This window comes from Castanea sativa, chromosome 1 (assembly GCF_040712315.1).
Source record: "Castanea sativa cultivar Marrone di Chiusa Pesio chromosome 1, ASM4071231v1".
In the NCBI taxonomy this organism is placed as follows: Eukaryota; Viridiplantae; Streptophyta; class Magnoliopsida; order Fagales; family Fagaceae; genus Castanea; species Castanea sativa.
Window position 1 is genome coordinate 83,917,595 of NC_134013.1, and position 10,199 is coordinate 83,927,793.

Below are 10,199 nucleotides of genomic sequence, written 5' to 3' on the forward strand. Positions count from 1 at the left end.
TATAGGCTTACCCCTTCGCAATGCTCCCCAAATGTCCTTAGAATCTTAGGATGCACAGATGCCCTTAATCGAAAACTGGGAACCAATCTGACCTGGCAGGATGTAAATTGGGTATATAACTGCCAAAAGGGGGACAGGACTAAATACTATATGAAATGTAGGATCCCTTCTGTTAGGCTGATTTCCTGTTTACCCGATTCAAGCAAAGGGATGGATGAAGATTATCTCGTCATCTCGGGAAATTGGCATGACGGATTGCATTGCCCTACCCGAGAAGGGGTACCAGGTAGGGTTCCCGAGGACTAACCTAGCACTTAGGATTAACCATATTCTTTTCTGTGTTTTACACCACACTACATATTTTTTCTAATGCCTTCATTTATTACTGCAGACGATTACCATACCGCCCCGAATTTGTCTGCCATGAACCGTGCCGATTTGAACAGGATTCTTCAGTCGGAGGTATTCGTACATAGGGACGGACAGCTCCGAGCAGCCCACATTATTCTCGGATACACTCCTTCTACTAAACGTTTTCAAAGTCCGAAGAACGTAATAAGAGCAAGAGATCTAAGGCTAGCTCAAATTGACGTTGCTGCTCTGGGATTCTTATTAGCCGTACCTCCCCCTGCAGGAATTCAGGACGCACAACTTCCTGCCCCACTTGCCGCCCAACTAATCTATCCTCCTTTGGAGCAAGCTGCTACTCCTGTCGCTGAGGAAAGAGCTGCCACGCCCGAGCTCCCTCCTCCCGAGGTGACAGAGAAAGACTTTGAGGTGTTCTACTGCCCAGACGCTCCCTCTAGCTCCCAACCGTCAAGCAGCCAGATGGGTTTTCAAGAAAAAGAGCCCGACCTGCTGGCCCTATTACAGGCACATGCAGGCGGCTCTTCGCTAGCGGTGCCGGTTCCTCCTCGTCCCGTTACTCCAGCTGTTACTCAGGCACCTCCCTCGGAGGCGACAGATAAAAAACGCAAGAGGGGTCAGAGTAGCAAACATGTTATAAACATCGAAGAAGGGGAAAACCTCGACTCCTCTGTTAAAGATACCAGGGCTGCAAAGGCCCTTTCCAAGAAAATTGCTCCCACTGGTTCTTCGAAAGACCCCAGTGGTGAATCTATAAGGAAAGCATCAACCTGGCGGCCTAACTTCACCCTCAGCTCGGGCAGCCCTGTTTTGGATGACGCCAATCTGCGGGATCCGAAGAAGGGAAGCTCGAGCCTGGTGGCCGAGTGTCTAGAGAAGGCTCTATGCCTTCCCGAAGACATGGCAGAATTGCGGTCCTTCTGCAAGAGGGAAGTTTTCTTGTCTTTGAAGCAGGATTTAGCCAAGGTACTTTCGAAGTTTTTTGACTAACCTTATTAACTTAAATATATCATAGGCGGTCCAGGCTTCATTCATGGCTGAGGAGTGGGTAGATCATTCACTGGATCTTGCCCGAAAAGCTGATCAGAATGTTGAGGCGGCAATAAAGGCACAAAAAGAAGCCGAACTGAACTTAAAAGAGACCCTCACTCACTTGTCTGAGGTAGAAAAAGCTCACAAGAATGCTGAGTCGGCCCTGAAAAGCTATGAGTCGCAAGCAAATCTTGCTCTTGAGGCCCAGAAACAGGCTCAAAGCAGGCTCGCCCTCACTGTTGTCGAGCTCAAACAAACGAAAGAACTGCTGGCCAAGAAGGAGCAGGAGCAGGCTGCTGCCGAGCAGGCAGCGTATGATGCTGGGATGAAAAAAGCCTCTGACAGCTTAACTGCCCAACTTAGAGGGGTCGCCAGAGCGTTCTGTTCGGAGGTGTGGGGCCGCGCCATATATGAGTTTAACTACCTATTATGACTAACCTTATTAACTTAAATATATCATAGGCGGTCCAGGCTTCATTCATGGCTGAGGAGTGGGTAGATCATTCACTGGATCTTGCCCGAAAAGCTGATCAGAATGCTGAGGCGGCAATAAAGGCACAAAAAGAAGCCGAACTGAACTTAAAAGAGACCCTCACTCACTTGTCTGAGGTAGAAAAAGCTCACAAGAATGCTGAGTCGGCCTTGAAAAGCTATGAGTCGCAAGCAAATCTTGCTCTTGAGGCCCAGAAACAGGCTCAAAGCAGGTTCGCCCTCACTGTTGTCGAGCTCAAACAAACGAAAGAACTGCTGGCCAAGAAGGAGCAGGAGCAGGCTGCTGCCGAGCAGGCAGCGTATGATGCTGGGATGAAAAAAGCCTCTGACAGCTTAACTGCCCAACTTAGAGGGGTCGCCAGAGCATTCTGTTCGGAGGTGTGGGGCCGCGCTTTGGACGCTGCGGGAGTAGATGCTGACGCAGAACTCCGTATTCCCGACAACATTTATTACCCCCCAGCTTTGCGCTTAGCCCCTACTCCTCCAACGCCGACAAATGATCCTGAAGTGCCCACCCCTGCTTCTGTCCCCTCTGATGCCCCAGTCACAAAGGACCCTTCTCCCCCAGCTCAGCCCGTGGACGAAGTAACGGAGGGTGAATTGGCTGAAGAGCCAAAAAAGAAGAAAAAAGAAAAAGACCCAGAGAAAAGAAAAGACAAGCAACCTGTTGCTTAGTCCTTTCGTAGTTTATTTATTTATTTATTTATTTATTTATTTTTTTACGGATGTAAGGGGCCATATGATTGCCCCAGTTTTGTAACAAATATTTGTTAAGAAATTAATATTTAGCTCTTTTCTTATGTTTCATATATAAGTCTTGCTGCCATTTATTTGTCATTGTGTATGCATCCAGATAAAAGCTTACTTGAATTAACAATCACAATATTACTACGAAGTGGTTCGTTATACTTGTGTCCTTAAGAAACACAAAAGGCTTATCCAGATAGAAGCTCACTTAGACTAACAATCATAACCTCACTACAAAGTTGTTCATTATACTTGTGATTTTAAGAAACACGAAAAGTTTAACCTGAGCACCATAATTTCACCACTTGACCTTTTTTGACGTTTGAAAAGGAAGGTTTGAGATTCAATATGCTACTGAGCGACAAGGCTTGATGATTTGTTTTATGTTAGTGCTTTAGATATTTGAGATTCCTTAGCCATGATCTTGTTAGATTTACAACTCTTGGGTTATGGTCCGAGGAACCAAAGAAGAACAGAAATCAATTTAGCACTTACATTTTGCCAGTGGTTAACTTCTCCTAGACTGGTGGCCCATGGAGCCGAGTAGGAACTAAGGTCAGCCTAATGATTGTGTTTTTGCCAGTGACTAGTTACTCTTAGATTTGTGGCCCGAGGAGCCTAACAAGAACTAAGGTCAGTTTAACACTTGAATGTTTGCAAGTGACTAATTTCTCTTAGACTTGTGGCCCGAGGAGCCGAACAAGAACTAAGGTCAGTTTAACACTTGAATGTTTGCAAGTGACTAATTTCTCTTAGACTTGTGGCCCGAGGAGCCGAACAAGAACTAAGGTCAGTTTAACACTTGAATGTTTGCAAGTGATTAATTTCTCTTAGACTTGTGGCCCGAGGAGCCGAACAAGAACTAAGGTCAGTTTAACACTTGAATGTTTACAAGTGACTAATTTCTCTTAGACCTGTGGCCCGAGGAGCCGAACAAGAACTAAGGTCAGTTTAACACTTGCAAAAGTGATTAATTTCTCTTAGACTTGTGGCCCGAGGAGCCGAACAAGAACTAAGGTCAGTTTAACACTTGAATGTTTGCAAATGATGCAGAATTGATACGAATGGAAACCACGCACAAAAGGAAATTCTTTTCTTAATAATAATAACGTCTTAAATTATTTACATTCCAAGGGCGAGGAATCACCCTTCCATCCAAATCTTCTAGACGAGAAGCCCCTATTCCTACTAATGAGGTAATTTTATACGGCCCCTCCCAATTAGGACCCAACTTTCCCCAAGCAGGATTTTTTGCTACCCCCACCACCTTTCTTAGCACCAAATCACCTGGTACTAGAGGTCTGGATCTAACTCCCTTGTCGTACGTCTGCTTGAGCTTTTGCTGATAACTGCCCATTTTCACATTGGCTACCTCTCTCCTTTCCTTAATAGTATTCAAACAATCATACATCCTCTCATGATTGCTCGCTTTATCGTACTGGTCAGACTTCAGGGTGGGAAAGCCCGATTCTAATGGTATTATAGCTTCCATTCCGTACGTCATTGAAAAGGGAGTCTCGCATGTTGATCTTCGAGGCGTAGTGCGATAAGCCCATAATACATGAGGCAATTCTTCTACCCAGCCTCCTTTAGCATCATCCAACCGTTTCTTCAATCCTGCCAAGATAACTTTATTTGTCGCTTCGGCCTGACCATTCCCTTGAGGATAGGATGGTGTTGAATATCCATTTCTTATTCCCATTTCTGCGCAGTATCGCCGGAAAGCCTTACTATCAAATTGAAGCCCATTATCAGAAATCAAAGTATAAGGGACTCCAAAGCGAATTATAATATTTTTCCAGATAAACTTCTTCACATCCACATCCCTAATATTGGCTAATGGCTCGGCCTCCACCCATTTCATGAAGTAATCTGTGCCGACAATGAGCCATCTCCTATTGCCTGGTGCTCGAGGAAAAGGTCCGACGATATCTAAACCCCACTTAGCGAAGGGCCATGGGCTGGATAATGGGTTTAAGTTACCTCCAGGTTGATGTATGCTAGGTGCAAACCTTTGACATTGATCACATTTCTTGGCATAATCTTGAGAGGTTCTCTGCATGCTCGGCCACCAATACCCTTGGGTCATGGCTCTATGAGCTACTGATCTTCCTCCAGTATGACTCCCACACACACCTTCATGCAATTCCTCCAGCAACGGTTCCACGGCTTCAGGATGTACGCAAAGCAGGTACGGCCCTGTGTAGGAACGTCTATAGAGTTTTTGCTCCTCTGATAGCCAGTAACGGGGAGCGCTTCTTCGTACCTTCTCGGCCACTGTTCTATCTTCAGGTAGTGTTCCGTGCTGCAAGAAAGTTACAATTGGGTCCATCCAACTTGGACCAACATTAACGCTGTGAATCCGTACTGCCGAGATGTTGGTCAAGCTAGAGGACAGTAAATCCTCTACCATGACCATACGTGGTAACTTTGAACCCAGTGAAGTGGCTAGCATTGCTAATGAGTCAGCATGAGAATTGTGTCCCCTTGGAACTTGTTGTACCTTGAAACTTTCAAACAAACCCAACACCCCTTGAACTCGTCTGAGATAGCTTTTCATTCGCTCATCTTTTGCCTCAAACTCCCCATTTACTTGCCCTACTACCAATCGGGAATCACAATACATTCTCACTACCTTTCCTCCCAAGTGATTAACCATTTGGGCACCCACTAAGAGAGCCTCGTACTCGGCCTCATTGTTAGTGGCTGAGAATCCCAACCTCAATGACTTTTCAATGACTAGCTTTTCAGGAGATATTAGCACGACTCCAATCCCGGCTCCCTTTCGATTTGACGCCCCATCTGTGTAGACTTCCCAGGGAGTGACTTTTTCCAGCCCAATGGACATTATTGTCATCATGGTACCTCCGTGGTTACCCTGACATTCCGTGAACTCGGCCACGAAGTCGGCAAGGATTTGCCCTTTGATAGCTATCCGAGGCATATACTTGATGTCATAAGCTCCCAGTTTGGTTCCCCACTTTGCTACCCGACCCGTGTAATCCGACTTCCTCACGATAGCCTGCAAAGGCAATTGTGTGAGTATTACTACGGTGTGAGCTTGGAAGTAATGTGGCAATTTTCTTGTCGCATGCACCATGGCTAGAAGCGCTTTTTCCAAAAGTAGATACCGCTGTTCTACTTCCTGTAAAGACTTGCTGACATAATATATCGATTTCTGGACCCTATCATCATTCCGTACTAAGACAAGACTTACAGAGTAATTCGTGACAGCTAGGTAAGCATATAACACTTCTTCCTTCTCGGGCGTTAATAATATCGGTGGTCTGGACAGGTATTGTTTTAAGTCTTCAAAGGCCAAGTCGCATTCGCTAGTCCACTAGAAATCTTTCCATTTGTGCAAAAGGCGATAAAATGGGCGGCACCTGTCTGCGGACCGGGATATAAACCTATTCAAGGCTACAATCATATCCGCTAACTTCTGCACCTCTTTCAGATCCTGAGGGGGATGCAAGCCTAAGACAGCCTTAATTTGATCAGGATTAACTTCAATTCCCCGATGAGTAATCATGTACCCTAAAAACTTTCCCGATCCCACTCCAAAGGAACACTTTGATGCATTCAAGCGTAATTTATACTTCCTTAACACCGAGAAGGTCTCCTGCAAATCTGTCAAATGGTCTTCTGTTCTCTTACTTTTAATAACCATGTCATCGATATACGCTTCTATATTACGCCCCAATTGTGCATCAAACATTCTGGTCACCATTCGTTGATAAGTGGACCCTGCATTCTTTAAGCCAAAGGGCATCACTTGGTAATGGTAGTTGCCATTAGGGGCACGAAAAGCTGTTTTCTCCTGATCATTCAATGACAAAGGGATTTGATGATACCCTTGGAATGCGTCCAAGAAGCTCATTCGGGGGTGCCCCACAGTTGCATCCACCAGTTGATCAATTCTGGGTATAGGGAAAGGATCCTTGGGGCATGCCTTATTCAAATCTGTAAAGTCAACACAAACTCTCCATTTTCCATTCTTCTTTTTTACCATGACAGTATTGGCCAGCCATTCAGGATAGAAGATCTCCTTGATCACCCCGGCTTGCTTTAGCTTACTAGCTTCCTCCTTAACTGCTTCGGCGTGCTCTTGAGATGCTCGCCGAGGAGGCTGTTGTCTAGGCGTCGCATGGGGGTTAATATTCAAATGATGGCAGATAACTTCTGGATTAACTCCTGGTACGTCATAAGTCGTCCATGCAAAAACATCAATATTATCCCGCAAGAATTGGACCAATTCTTCTCTTTCCCGTACCGGCAACTTAGATCCGACCTGAAAATATTTTTCTTCATCTACCCCAATAACTATCTTGGTTAGTTGCTCAGCAGAGCCTTCATCCTCATCTAGGCCGACTTCCGGAACAGTCTCCTTTAATTGCTATGATGTCTCAAGATATTCCCCTTCCAACGATCCTCGGCCTATTCGGATAGTGGCAGATGTTAAACATTTCCTGGCTACCATTTGACTGCCATGTAATATTCCCACGCTTCCTCGCACAGGGTACTTCACCATTACATGTAAAGTAGATGAAACTGCCTCCATTGCATGCAACCAAGGTCTAGCCAAAATGGCCGTGTAAGGAGAGTATGCCATAACAACTATGAAGTTTACCTGCACTTCAGAACCCTCCACCTGCACAGGCAGCCTAATCATTCCCCGCGGTATCACCTGGTTTCCATCAAAACTGACCAACGGATGGTCGTACTTTTCCAAATCTTCTTGTTTCAACTTTAACCCATTGAATAGGTCCGGATACATAATCTCGGCACCACTTCCATCGTCCACCAAGACCCGTTTCACATCGTATCCCCCAATACGCATAGTAACAACCAGGGCGTCATCGTGAGGTTGAAACGTGCCTTCTTTATCCTTATCAGAAAATCCCAATGTGGGCGTCGCCGAGGACCTCATTCTTTTACTTGCTTGATGACTCTCCTCTATGCCCTCATTCCCACACTTGTTTTGAACGGTCATGACCCGAGAAGGTTGCCCCCATTCTCCTCTCGGCTGGGCCAAGATGACGTTAATAGTACCCAGAGATGGTTGAGGGGCCTGACCCCAATATTTCCGAGTGCCTTGCTAGCCTCTCTTCTCGTCCGGATTAACCAATAAGTGATTGATCTTTCCAGCCTTAATCAAGTGATTCAGATGATCGCGCAACGTCCGGCAATCCTCCGTAGTGTGTCCCTTATCCTGGTGGTAATGGCAGTGGAGGTTTTGATTTCTCGTAGATGCATCTCCACTCATCTTGTTAGGTGGCCTAAAATATGGCTCATGCCGAATTTTCTCCAGTATGTGATGCACGGGTTCCTTAAATAATGAGTTAACTAAAGGAGACTCGGCGGTCCTCGGATAGCTTGGAAAGTCTCGTCTAGGCCGACTACCTTGAAACCCTGCTACCCGAAGATCCTTTTTCTCCAGGTACCCCTTCATTTTCGCTTTGCTCTGCATTTGATCTTCTTCCACCCGTTTATACTTATCTATCCGGTCCATGAGTTGACGCATATCTATCGCGGCCTTCATTGTCAAAGACCTCCTTAACCCATGCTCCGCGGGAAGACCCACCTTGAAAGTCCTCACGGCTACATCTTCCACATCCCCATCAATTTCATTATACGTTTCCCAATATCGGTCAGAATAAGTTTTAAGTGTTTCCCCTTCCCTCATAGTCATAGACAATAGAGTATCCAAGGGTTTTGGAATCCTAGTACAAGTTATGAACCTTGCTCCAAATGCCCTAGTCAACTCCTCAAAAGATCTCAGAGAACCTTCTGCTAAGGCATCAAACCACCTCATAGCCACGGCCCCCAAACTGGAGGGAAAAACTCTGCACATCAATGCCTCATTATTCGAATAAACGGCCATCTTCTGACTAAAATGACTAACATGCTCTACAGGGTCAGTCCTCCCGTTATACATTAAAAAGATGGGCTGTGAAAACCTACGAGGTAGCTTTGCCCTATTTATCCTTGCCGCAAAAGGGGATTTGGAAATTTGCCTCAGGTTTACCCATTGCATCACTCTCGTCATCACGATATATCCCATCTATATCTGGCATCCTAATCTCCTTCTGCTGTTTTGCCCTAACGTCCGAAGACACACCGCCACGGGTACCACTCCGAGTAGGTTCGAGTACTGGAGGAACCCTTCCTCTGAGGTTTACTCCCGAACTGTCACTGGAAGAGCTAGCAGTACTTTTACGCATCCGCTTCCTACTATCCATGTACTTGCGTAGATAAGCTATTTCAGATTGCATCTGTTGCAATACCTCGTCATGAGACATGTGTTCCTCAGTCAGTGATTGTCGCTCAGCCCCCTGACCGCCATCATGTGCTCTCATTACCTCTGAGGTATGTCCCTTCCCTTTGTCGCGCTGAAGACTTACCGCTACATCCCTGCTTCGTTAACTTACTGATTCCTCCCCTTCTAGGTACGTTTCAGCCATCTATTCCTATACTCCGTTGTTGTTCCCACAGACGGCGCCAATTGTAAGGACCTGAGAATTCACAAACTTGTTTAACTTCCTCTTCTTCGTTTATTGATCAAAGATCCTTATACAATAAATTTGGTAGAGAGGGTTCAACAACAAAAGTCCTCTTTTCGTAGTCTTTTGATTCCTATTTATATTGTTTTCTGCTTTCATCGTAGCCTTACACCTTGCAATCTGCGGTCCCTTCCCCATGACACTTGTCCGTCGGCAATGGAGCAAGATTCTACTTTGCGTTCCACACTGTTTAGGTCATGTCCACATTAATGCGACGGATAGAGGTGATGCTTGCTGATTAATGCGGCCAGAATGATTGTTGCCGAGCATTTAATGCAACCTTCCAACTCAGCCTACTACACCCAAATATTTGTAACACGTCCTTTATGTAGTTATCGTCCACGCCACTTCATCTTCGGGCACACCCGGAGAGACCTCATCTTGCATACTAAATGTTGGCCCTCCTTTCTTCGGGTCCTAGGGTTCTCAGGTCCTCGGGTCCTCACATATATGTTTGCATATTTATAAATAAAAAAAATAGTCTGAAAACAATTAGAACATTTATTAGACATTTTCCATATTATACATACACACAAAGATATTTCAATTAGGTTGAGGCTCAATACTCATTATCAACATAATTTTATTTTATTTTATTGTGTATCACTATATACAACATTAAAATTATCAAAATCAACATTTCTAAGTCAGATTTTACTATTTACATTAATCATCAATATTTTATATTTTTATTATAATCTTAAATTCCTTTTTTGTTCTTGTAAGTTTTTTTTTCTAATAAATAATCTGGTAATATTTTTCTATATAATTTGAATGGTTAGATTTTATTCCCAAATATAATATGTGGTATATAGATTTAAAAATAAAGAATTTTTTTTTGCTTAAGAAATTAAATTATTTTAAATTATAATAATATGAGAAAATACATATATTTTCTTTTGACTAAGTAAGTAAATGAATAAATATATGAAACACCATCTCCTTCATTAACTTGCTAAGTATTTTGATTGAGAAAAAAACTAAAAATTTGAAAAAAAG

The 10,199-nt window shown here is 44.3% G+C and overlaps 1 protein-coding gene across 1 annotated transcript; it reads right to left on the reverse strand.

Moving 5' to 3' along the window:
• Window positions 1-7,735: 7,735 nt before the first annotated feature.
• On the reverse strand, window positions 7,736-8,521 carry LOC142635804 (uncharacterized). Its single transcript, XM_075809888.1, has one exon. The coding sequence runs from the start codon at window positions 8,519-8,521 to the stop codon at window positions 7,736-7,738; it is 786 nt and encodes a 261-aa protein (XP_075666003.1).
• Window positions 8,522-10,199: the final 1,678 nt, after the last annotated feature.